The sequence below is a fragment of the Pyxicephalus adspersus genome, chromosome 2 (assembly GCF_032062135.1).
Source record: "Pyxicephalus adspersus chromosome 2, UCB_Pads_2.0, whole genome shotgun sequence".
In the NCBI taxonomy this organism is placed as follows: domain Eukaryota; kingdom Metazoa; phylum Chordata; class Amphibia; order Anura; family Pyxicephalidae; genus Pyxicephalus; species Pyxicephalus adspersus.
In genome coordinates this window covers 39769133-39781537 of record NC_092859.1, presented here as the reverse complement: position 1 = coordinate 39781537, position 12405 = coordinate 39769133, and the positions used below count along the sequence as shown (strand labels likewise).

At 38.6% G+C, this 12405-nt stretch overlaps 2 protein-coding genes across 3 annotated transcripts in view; one reads left to right on the top strand and one right to left on the bottom strand.

The window, feature by feature from the left end:
* Window positions 1-1463, bottom strand: part of LOC140323456 (zona pellucida sperm-binding protein 4-like) — a 6297-nt gene extending 4834 nt beyond the window's left edge. For both annotated transcript variants that reach the window (XM_072400513.1, XM_072400514.1), the window contains exon 1: window positions 1305-1463. In XM_072400513.1, the coding sequence (XP_072256614.1) occupies window positions 1305-1425 (121 nt within the window). In that variant the 5' untranslated portion in view covers window positions 1426-1463. The remainder of the gene's footprint in view (window positions 1-1304) is intronic.
* Window positions 1464-3850: 2387 nt separating this feature from the next.
* Window positions 3851-9833, top strand: LOC140325015 (zona pellucida sperm-binding protein 4-like). The gene is made up of 9 exons (XM_072403113.1): window positions 3851-4033; window positions 5436-5557; window positions 5865-5958; window positions 6733-6897; window positions 7480-7664; window positions 7797-7894; window positions 7963-8090; window positions 9379-9568; window positions 9660-9833. The coding sequence occupies exons 1-9, from the start codon at window positions 3871-3873 to the stop codon at window positions 9829-9831; spliced, it is 1317 nt and encodes a 438-aa protein (XP_072259214.1). The 5' UTR covers window positions 3851-3870; the 3' UTR covers window positions 9832-9833.
* The last annotated feature ends 2572 nt before the right edge of the window (window positions 9834-12405 follow it).

The following is a 12405-nucleotide window of genomic DNA, read 5'->3' as shown; positions in this document are numbered from 1 at the left end:
TTGTGCATCTCCCCATTCCAGAGGAACTGGGGTTCAAAGGAGGGGGATGTCATTGTACACACCCCGTGGTAGATTTATTTCACTGGTAGATTTTTTCATTAGAACACCGGATAAGGAATCCCCCTCCTCCGCAGTGTCTTGGGAGGAAGGGGGATCCCCCATCAGAGATCTCCCCACTAGTTGCAGACCCCTGCACTAGTGGCATATGTATCAAGACTATTACAGACATGTTAGCTCTACCGAGACTAGTTTTCTGATGCCTTTTAAACCTTTTTTTGAAAGAATTGCTAACATTAAGCAAATGTTGAGAATTTAACTCAACTCATGGATTTAGGAACCAAGGAAGCCAACTGCCAGTTTTAAAACCTCTGCACAAGATGTGGACTTATACTGAGAGATTATGCCAACTTAGTTAAAAGAATATAAATTCCCGGGAAGCAAAATATATGACCCAAATACCAAATCTGCATACTTATTTTGGTAATGATCCAAGATGAATTCACAGTAGAGAATCTGACCATAATCAGTTAATCTAGCAATGGCATATTACATAAAGTGAATCATTGAGAAGGTAAAATAAACCAATATAGTACTAAAATAGAATTGACTAGAGGTCGGAAAAGTTTTATCAAACTAAAATTGCCTAGGCTTGGCCCAAACAAACAGTCTTCTGTAGATGTTAGATGCATTAGGCTTCAGTAACCATGTAAAGCAAAGCAACTGTATATGGTGCACATTAGCAAGGGAAAGCCTATCCCACTTCTCTAGGGAGAGCAGATAAAGCTCCACATTATAGAAATACATGCATTAGCTACTCCTCTGCCTACATAGGTCAAGAGCTCCTAAATATTCCAAGCAATGCCCTCCTTACAGTTAACAGACCTCATAGCAGATGTAGGGTGCTAGAAGAGACAACCATTGATAGCACAGTTTTATGGTGATCCTTAGTATAAGGGTCCCTAATAGCAGACCTCACCACTAGAGAGATCAGGTCTACACAAAGCTACCATGCATTGTTGTTATACATGAACAATACTGATCTTTCATACGCACATCACAAATCTAAACATTTTGGATTTCCCTATCAGAATATTTTATGTATAGAGGCACCAGATGGCCATTGTTACATTACCCCACAACACAGCCTTTATTTTAGTGCATGTGAAAAAAGTGAGAATCACAATTATTCCTAACCAAGATGTTCTCAACATACATGTTCAACTTTCCCAATAAATCTCAGACTGCATATGCAATATCTCTACTCTTTGCCACAATAAGTTCAAATCATTTACAGCATAGCTTACCCAGCACAGTCAAGGAATAAGCAACACCTTCAATAGACATAGGAAATGATAACTCCATCCTGCTCAGGGCACAGTGAAGCTGAGAAGAACTATCCCATTGTCCTTTTGCATCACACTGCATCCATGATAAACTATAACTCCAAAGCAGCAGTACTCCTAAACTGAACCAAGACATCTTGCAAACCACTGCTATACTAACAAGCAGGTCTGGCCAGATATTTATATTCTGAACAAAGAGCAGGGCTTCAGCCTGAATAAATTGGTACTAAAATGCACACAGGTGATCTTTATATATTGAGGCTTGCAAAGGTGGCCAAAATCAAGTGAAATCGGTTGACCTCGCCTAACTAATGTCTACGTTTCATTCTTTATGAAGTTTAAAAAACAGTGTTATTGGTTAATTCTCTGTGTTTTTTTTCTGTAATTTACCTTATATGTTATGTGGACACATTAAAGATTTATGAAAACTGTTACAAAAAAGTAAACCAAACTTGACTCTTCCTCATTGCAATCAATGCCCTTTTTTTTATTTTACCTAAGGCATTTAGGATCCCTTCACACCTTTATGTTTTGTATGCACTACAATGCCTAACCAATATGAAAATAGTTACACTTATAATTTATGAAGCCTTTTAAAGTGTATTTTGTTTGAAGTGCAGGGTATTTGTTTCTTTAAATTTGCAGCAAAGTTTTGGATGTTGTATTTTTGGTGAATTTGGAAAAAATTGTTGTTTCAATTATAGTCATATCAGCACCTGGAAAACTCACTTAAAATGCAATTTTAGCTCGAATTAGTGTGTTATTAAAATCATATATCCATATTTTCCATGAGTTTTCAGGACAAAAACAAAGGTAAAAATGCAAGCAATACACACTTATGATGCATCTTACAGTGCATTACATTTTACCATAACACATTACCAAACCGTGTACATTGTGGAAACACCTAAATAACATATTGCATAGTGCAAAGCATGCATTGATGTTATAGGTAGCTATTTTTGTTAACGGCACCCCACCAGTACAATGTGCAGACAACCGTTTCCATCTGATGAGCTTTAAAAAAAATTAGCATGCACAGCAGCACTGTGTGATTAGTTGCATTTGAATGAGCTGCAGACTGCATTGCATTGCAATGTGCATAGAACTGCATGTGTATATGCACATTTTTTATATTTTATTCACTTCTGATGGCCTTTTTAAAGTGCTTATAGAAATTGCTGACACCTTATTGTAGTTGAAATTGGTAATTGAGCCCAGTATCAGCTTTGCTATAGTAAAATGTGTCTGAAACTTAGAACTGGAGTAGGATTTAAAGGAGAACTCTTAAGAATTGCATGTGACTAGGGCAGCAGAAAGAACATTTTTTTTTTTTTGTAATTACACTAATCTCCATGCTGTACTTTCCAACGATAAGTTTCCACTAGTATGTTGTGGTAATGCACTTGTTTACATACATAAATAAGTGTGTTAACACAATATGTGGAAACACACATTATACTTTGGTGCACTGGGTTGCTATTAAAAAGTAATGACACCCTGAATGCACTGTGACAGTGCACTACAGTAGCAACCTGCAACTGTAGTGCACAATCATAGTGTGAGTCCAGCCCTTTAAACATGAAGCTTGTTGCTGTTCACACTGGCATGTGTTGTGTTAGGGCAGCCCAATCATTTGAAGTAGCCAGCTACCCAATGCACAACCAACGCAATTTGTGCATGTTGCACTCTTAAAAGCAGAGTGTACAACACTAAGCAGTGCATTTCTCTGTGTTGTACTGGTGTGCCCTTGTAAAGTGCATTTTGAGTGCCATTAGATATTGCAACCCTATACCAACACATGATGTGGGTTTCCATGTATCACAGAAACACAAAAATTTCTGCATGTTAACATTTGCATTTTTGCAACATACTAGTGAAAACCCAGTTATATATTTTGGACCAGATGACAGTGGTACGGTTTGTTCAATGCTTCTAGTTCTTCTGTTCTTCACTTCCAATCTCTACTATTAATAGAATTAGTCATTGCAACAAACGTATATGGTCTAACACTGCACTAATTGCTAAAATTGCAAATAATTCTATTCAGCAAGCATCAGGAACCAGAAGCACAAAGCCAAACTCTGGGTATATCTGAAAGTAATGTATTTATTCTTTAAATAAATGATTTTCAAGCACATAGATGTGGACCCTTAGTGCCACCTATTTTAAAAGGTGGTATAGTAGTGCCCAGTGATGCATGTTTTTCAGGTAAAATTGCATATACACAGAGAAGGTTATTAGTGTTTCTGCAATGTGTATTAACTAGCTGTATGCATTACTACCAACACTGTTGGGGAGACTAGAGGATAGAATTAGAAAACACTGTCCTGTGGTATGTACGTTGTTATAAGGTAAAGGTAAATGATGTGTTAATTTGCAGATTGCCCCCTCTATGCATGGAACTTAATTTAGACCTGTCCAATCATCTTGCTGGTCCAGCCTCCTAACTGGGGTATAAATTACTGCCCAAGTGCTGGTTGGGAAATTGTGAGCATCAAGCAAGATGGGGTTCTTTCCTGTAGGCATGGGAATGCTGATGGGTCTTTGGATCTGGCAGTTGCCTTGTTTGGCATTTGCAGCAGGAAACTTTTTAGAAGAATTGTCTGATGTGTACTGTGGATCTGGAGAAATGAGCTTTTCCTTTCCTGTGGGTTTTGAGGACTTTGCTTCTGGTATTGTAGTGCTGGGTGAGTAATTGTAAAGTTAAATGATTGTCATTTATGATGACCTTTGGGTAGTTGCAGTAAAACCTAATCCTTGTACAAATGGTATAAATTGCTTTACAGTATGCTGAATTGGTTGCTATCAACCTACTGTTAACTAGTAATAGTGCTTTGAACATACCATTACTGACTTCTCTAGCTATGGGTTTGTACAGTGATAAATGTTCTAACCTTAGCTTTTGGTGGTTTCTAAAGGACTAGAAATGTCTGCTGTGTTCCAATTACATGTAATTTCTGTAATAGATAAAAATGGTTGTTGTATATCTTTCACATGCTATGGCAGGATTTCAACTGTGTAGAATATGCCTAAAACTGACTGGCATCTATATGGTAGGAGGTTTTTGCCTTGGATAGGTATACAACCCCATGTATGGTTTTTAGGGGTCTCCAAATAGACCATTGGAGAAAAGAGTAGATCCTAGAGTAGAGAAAAGAGTAGATCCTAATTAAGACTGCAACTGAGAAAATGAATTGCTTGGCAGTTAAAGCAGTCTTAGCTAAAAAAAAACTTTAAATCTTCATAGCCATACAATATTACTCCTGTAAAGGAGGGTATAAGCCATTATCTAGTTGTCATTAAGCACCTTGTCCATATAAGCCTAATAGTTCACAAATGGTGGATAAAGTGGCACTGTGGCTCAGATGTTGATGACTATGCACTTTGTAAAGTGCTTCAGAGTTGTGTGTGTGTCTACACTTTTTGGCACAAAAATAACTGTCTACCATCCTGGACATCATGTTAAGCTTTCAGGGTCATCTTCCTGACTGTTTCAGGTGGTGCTCTCTGCAAACAAAGCTATAACTATAATATAAATTGAGTATATTTATAATCTATATTCAGACCCCCTACATTATCTCACCTGCATGGGAGGTGCTCTGTAGACATTACCTGCAGAGAGTGCAAGGACTTGAATTAAGGGACAACTTTCTTTGAAAAACATGTATGTTGCTTGGCTTTAATTCTGACCCTCCAACTTGTTAGAAACCAGAGTAGGTGATTCAAAACAAGATGAGGGCTTTAAGGTCTGCATCCTTATTTCAGGTTATTTAATCAAATGATACCCTAGCCAGTTTGTTGTCCTAATAGCTAGCCAACCAGTGCTTTCAGAAGATCAATACTAGACTCCCTGTAAGGTACTTTCTGACATCAGCAGTGTGCACTGCATTGTTTGCAGGTCCCTTTTGTTTTTTTTCTTTGGTTAAAACTGCACTAGTAAATGGTGACCAAAGCACCTGTAACTCTTCCTCTTGAACTAGTAGAGGTGAGCAACTCGGGGTAAAATGTCTGGACAATTATATTGCAAAAAATTGCAGTTGACTTTTGTAGATTAGCTATGCCATTCTGATCTCTATTCCACTTTTCCAGATAATATGGATAAATCTCACATTCTTCAGAATGACACAGCGTGTGGCTTGTGGATGGAAGAAAGAACTGATAAGACACTGCTTGTCACTGCTACTTATGATGGCTGCTACGTAAGAAATGAGGTGGGTTATACACTTGGCATTTTTATAGGTCATTATACTGCTCAAATGCACATCTGTACTCAAGAGATTGGGAAAGTGCATTGCAAAAGTAATGCTTACATCTGAATTCAATTGACATCTGTGTAAAGGGATTAAACTCCAGCTGGAACCATGTTTTATGCTTTTATACCTGGGTGCTAAGTCATTTAGGATGGCCACCCACTGGAGAACAAAGGCCTGTGTAACCCTTTCATATGAAGGGCTTCCAGAGTTGTGGTGTCCAGGCCATGACAAACTTATTGCAGTTTACAATTTATCTAATTTTCAGGATGAAGAATATGTGATGACTGTTATACTTGATAGAATGAACAATGGTGAAGTGGATCATTACAAAAAGGATATAAAGTGTCCTTTGAAACAAGGTAAAAATGTTTACTAGAATGCACAAATATGCATGCTTTTATAACCTCTGGGGAGATATTCTAGTTTTTCCAAATATAGCTATTGGACAGGTACTAAATATGACTAAAACTGTTTCAAATAATGTTAACCATAACCACCAGTCACAACATGGTATAGAACAATGCTGACAATCTTTATTAATTGCCAAAAAGTCTTTATGCATCAACCATGGCTAGGACAGTAACTATTGCCCACATGACACAAGTTGTACATCATTCAAATATAATTAAGGAAGCCCCAATGTATGTATTCTGAGACAAGTAGTCACATGCAGAAGTTAGTCAAGATACAGGCTAAAGTGAAGTTGGGGTGCAAGCAGATGTTTCTAGAACTGATGTGCAACGTGGTTAGAGGACACAGAAGCATGGTAGAAGTTACATATGGCTTTGGAAGCAGAGCAGTGGGAGGTCAGTAACAGGAAGGCAGCATACCATGGGTCTTAGGTACAGTAAGACAGGTCAGAACTGATCTTCTGCAAGGGCCTCTTGTAATAGTTATTGTCCATATGTGCCTGAACATATATCCTTGGCTAGTGGCACCTCTGTAAAAAGTGTGTATACACAAATCTTCTGACGAGACTTGCCTGTTAAATTGGTTCCCCTTAATTTGTATTCAGGTAAAAGGCTATAATCAGAATAAACAAGTATGACTTGGTGGAATGCCCCCATTAAGTTTCTATAGTGTACCATATTCCTAAATGGCATCACAAAAACTATTAATTTTTTATTGTATAGCTTTTCCAGCTATGGATGCCCCAAGTGCCGGTGACTGTGCAGCTATCCAAAGAAGTGACCAGTTGGCTTGTGCTGATAATTCTGTGTCCAGGGATGTGTGTGAACAGCTAGGATGCTGCTTCTCTCGTAATGATCATTCTCTTGCCTGTTACTTTGGAAATAAAGGTGAGATATAGTGACGTTAGTAAATGTAATGCCAACATTCTGCAAGTCAGATGCCCTGTAAGGGCAATCATGGGGGGGGGGGGGGGGCCCACCCACCAACCTGGGATAATGTATTGATATTAAACAGGATTTATATGGTTCCAACATTGCACAGCGCTGTACATTAAATAGGGGTTGCAAGTGACCAACTAATACAGACAGTGATACAGGAGGAGAGGACCCTGTCCAGAAGAGCTTACAATCTAGTAGGCATGCACGAGATCATCCATCAATGGACCAGGATAGTCTTCTCAATGGAAGTCTGTTGTGGAAGATGTCAGCACAAAGGATGTGCCATAATCTGTATGCTGTGCACACTTGCCACCCAAGTTTCGGTAACTTAAAGCAGAACCGTACATGGTGGGTGGTATGATCTGATTATAGAACTATCCTGTGTACCAGATTATTTTTAGTGATGAGTCCAGTATCCTGTCATGACCATGTCCTAGGAAGTGGCTATATTTGCAGAATACCTTCAGGTCTAGAGAGATTAAACTTAAAATGTGTCTTTCTGTGGAAAAAAATGACTTGTGTTTTTTACAGTGACAGCCCAATGCACAGGTAATGGCCTGGTTGTGATTGCTGTCTCCAAGGATGTGACTATTCCACCCCTAATCTTGGACTCTGCACGGGTTGTAAATTTGGACTCTTCATGCCCTGGAACAAGTGTTTCAAGAACTTCAGCTTTTGTATCATTCATGTTTCCTCTTTCTTGCAGTGTAAGGCAGGTGAGTTTATGGGGTGGCTGACTAAAAACCAAATCTTATGTTGATATGGTGTCTGGCCCACATAAAATGGCAGTAGGTGTCTTTGGTTCGAATTTCATGTTGCTTGTTTTTTTTTTTTTTTTTTTTTTTAAGACCACTGCAAATGGGATAGTTTATGAAAATACTGTAGAAGTTGCAAAGGGAATAACAACATGGCAAGGTGTTTCAATAACCAGAGACAGCATGATGAGGTAACTTCATTAGCAGAAGAAAAGATTACCTTGCCAGATAAAAGTGCTAACTCTTGTTTCTTTTCCAGGCTACTAGTTCGATGCAGCTTTTCCCAAACAGGTGCTGCCCCTCTGAGTGTTCAAGTAGTTACCCTCCCACCTCCTCTACCTGTATCCACCAAAGGACCCCTGTTCCTGGAGATGAAATTAGCTGATGGTAACTCCCAATTTGATGTCTACATCTAAGCTTTGCCATAGGCTACCCTAGAAACTGAGCCAACTGGTTTGCTAATGACATGTGTTGGTCTGCAGCTAAATGACAGCCAGGCTTTTAGAAGCAGGGATTGAAAAGAAATAGGAGGCTTGCAATAACCAAAATAAAACAAAGTTTTTTCCATGGTCAGGAAACTTTTAATTTCCTCTAGTATTTAGTGGCAGTCACACAGCCAAAGTTGGTTAAGATCAGACTTGGTTAAGGAACAAATCCCTGCTTTAAAGTTGCAACACAAGGGGGGGGTCCCCCAATATGTTCTTGCCTAAGCCTTTTTATAGAAGTGTGCCTCTTTTGGCAGGTCAGGTTTTCTTTAGCAATAGCGATCAAGCCATAAAATGAAGTCCTGGTGACTTTAAGGACAAAGATGTATGTGTAATGGACACTGCTGTTGTCTTAAGTAGTGCAGGCTATGTGACCCTACAGCTTTTGCATGCACAGGAGAAAGGAATCTTCAGTAGAACCTAAAGCTTTGATGGTGATCCCTTCAATTGACAGTAAAGTTGTGAAATGGGGGGGGGGGGGGGGGTTTGCACATTTGTTTCTAGTACACTACACTTGTGCAGAGTTAGGTTGCTGATTTCTATTTATGCATTTTCTACACGAATAATGCAGTACTGAAACATGACAGGCAGTAATGATAACCTTAAAGTTCTGCTGTATTCAGGGTTGCCAACTAAAACTTGCCTTGGTCAGTAAATATGTATTATTTCACAGGTTTACTTCCACTGCAGTGCCTCTGTGTGCATGCCATCTGCTCAAGACACTTGCATACGATCATGCAACACAAGGGGAAGTAAGTGAACCTCTATATATTGCAGGGTCCTTTCCTCCTGTTACTGTCTTGTCATTTGCAACCCCTTAATGTACAAAACTCTATAATGTTAGCATTATATCATATTTATTTTCTCTCCACCCAGAGCGAGCTGCCAAGGAACCTTTGGAGCAGATTGTGGTATCAAAAGGTCCAGTGAAATTTGTTGACTTCCCTGTTAAGGAAACTCCAATGGATCTTCATGGTAGGTGTAAATTTCCTATATGGGGGGGGGGGGGGGGGGGGGTACTTGGATTGTGCTGAATACCAAATGGCTAATATTTTAAATGGGATATGTATGGTTAGAAGCCAAGGCCTTTTAAAAGGTACATAATGGCATATGTCCTAGCATCTTCATTGTAGGTTGGGGGAGAGTGACATCTGCAAATGACTTTACAAATCTGAAGGGTTTTCTTGCAGACTCGGCATACACATCATATTATCAAGATAAAGACTATCCTATAACTAAAGTCCTCAGAGAACCAGTTTATGTGGAGGTCGTACTATTAAGAAGAAAAGACCCAAGCTTGGTTTTGGTCTTGAATAACTGCTGGGCTACACCATCCCCAGACCCCACCCATCAAATGCAGTGGTCGCTCATTGTTAATGGGTAAGATCAGACTAAAATGTCTATTTGCTCAGGAAAATGGAAGGCCAATTAGAATGGTTTCCTCCACTAAACTTTTTTTTTTTTTTTTAAGCTGCCCTTACACTGAGGAAGAGAGTGAGTACCTAACTCTGTTGGCAACTGTTCCCACTACAATTGATTTCCCAAATTACTACAAGCACTTTATTGTGAGCATGTTTGTTTTTGTGGATCAAACGACCCAGAAGGCTTTCAGTCATGAGGTAAGCAACAATATCTTTGCATAATTTCTAAAATCTTCTATTGGAACTTTTTAAACCTGGGCTGAAACTTTTAGTAATGCTAACATTTATGACAAATCAATTGAGGGGGGGGGGGGGGTAGCAAAGTGTACAGCCACCTTAATAATTCATATGTACTTTTTTAAGGAAAGTGCCTCTATATTGTATGGTCAATAACAATCCTAAGTCTAAACTATTTCTACAGAACTTTGGGGTCTTGAGATGCTGAATGAGACAGATGCAGGCTTTATTGGTGCTGAAGAAGGACCATTGGATGGGACCTTGATTGATGGAGATAAACTAATTACCAGAAGGGTGAAAGGTAGCACAAAACGCTTTGACTCATTGCAGATATATAATGAACAAAGCATCTCTGTAAAGTGACCAAGCTAGCTATAAAGTATAGGAATTGCATGTCCAGATGTATGACCTTTAGGGGGGTGCTAGAGAAATAATGGTAGAGAATAAACAAATGTGGGAATGCTAGGGCTGGTGATATGACACAGATTTAAAGTTCCCAGATTTCAGATTCAATATGTTCTGAATGCCTTTTATAGTTCTGCTATTGTTGTACAACTGTTGCATACAGTTTTATTTGTCCTTAACCTTTGTAAAAAGGACCATGTATAATTACTGGTGGAAAATATAATTTAAGCTTAATGTTGTGATCTTTCTGTTCAGGTAACACTGGTGCCAAGTCCAACTTCCTGATGTGGGTGAGAGGAGCAGCTGTAGGAGGTGGCATTTTGTTGGTGGTGGTTTTCATACTGGGCATCTGGAGGTGCCACAGAAACCAAAGACCCACAATGCATACTGTGAAAATATAAATAAATATTGATTTTTCTATATCTTTTGTGTTGTATAATTTAGTGCAACCTCTACCTTCAAGCTGGGTATGTGCCTGTGTGTGGGAAGTGTAACTCAATTGTGTCCTTGTTTTACACAAAAGCCTTAACACTGCCAAACTTGCCGGGGTTTTGTTTTTTAGTGATGTAGGGGGTTGCAAGAATATAATTCTAATGTAGCACTTTAAAAATACATTGGTTAGAAACTATTAATCCCAAAACACTGATACATGGCCCACCAACTAGTTATTGGGTGAGTCAAATGTCAATTTTATTGACACTGCACATATGGCTTTAGAGGCTGTGCAATACTACTGAGCCATTTTGCATGGTGGTCTGTTATCAAAACCTAGCTGAAATGTTTAAGGTTATGTATAAATTGCTCTATGGATCTTCTGATCCATATTTCCTACCACTTATACAATACATACTTCTAAAATTGTGTGTATATATAGACAAATTTGTGACTAGGAGTAGGTTTATGGTATTCCCTAACTACTAATAAAAGGCTTTGGCATATAAATATATTGTACAAACCAACACACTGGTACTGTGTTCTTCAGAAAACATAGACAATTAATGACATACTATAGTAGTATAGTTAACATGTGTTGTGAATGGGATATTGGTACAACTAAGCATGATTGGATAAGTTAGTTGAGGCAATTGAGGTCTCTAACCCAATTAATTTTGCATCCTGGGCTTTTTCAGAGGTATTGGGCAGACTGTAAATGTACAAGTTATGAGTATTATAGATATCATTAGAACATTTCATACTGTAGCATATGTAAGTAGTTTATGCACAAGATGTTTTCTATACAGAGTATAGTTATAACAAAATAAATGTTAATAGAAAAAAAATAGGGGTAAGATATCAAAGAATTGAGAGATGGTTAGGCTGGGTCTACATGAACGTGTTTTTATCCCAATGACAGGATAATTCCCACAGCTGCAACATGACATGAGCACAGCCATGGGACTCCTGACAGTGAGGGATCCCCAGGCAATAGGGGTTAAATGAGGACAGGGCTTTCTAGTGCTGTGATTTGGCTGAGAAATGGGGAAACCCTGATGACAGCTCAAACATCAGGATTTCCCTTTTTTTTTTTTTTTTTTTTTTTTTTTTTTTTTAGCCAATAAGGGAGCAGGACAGTCAGTGGAGCTCTGCTCCCCCACCCCTAGAGGAGCTGTGACATGTTCTGTATAACACGTACTACAAAGTATGTCTTTGTTGGATCATGGTGCTGGCAGTATTAGCAGCAATGTCCATGATCTATCACTTAATCGCTCTCAATGTGAGATGGATGATAGATTTAATGACCCTTTCCAACCAGCAAAAGATTTGGATAGGAGTACATTGCTTTATTCTAAATTCCATCACTACTGGTGATGCTGAGATTTAAGAATCATCCACTTAGCAAATATTTATATCAAGAAAAAAGATTACGGTAGAATAGGGGAATTTTAGGGCTTCTCCTGGGTCTGTGACCTAATAACCATTATATATCATTCTAGAATTCCTTTAAGGTTAAACTCTTATTACCACTGCAAGTGCTACATACATAAGGGTTAAGATGGTTACTATATTTGATAGTTTACAACAGTAAAAATATACAATAATGTACTAAAACAAATACCTAGTATATAGCACAGGCAAACAAATGATGAAATGTCTGGAACAAAGCCTTGAAGATCCGGTAGAAGACTCCAGCAAAGAACTAAAAAGCCTAAAGTG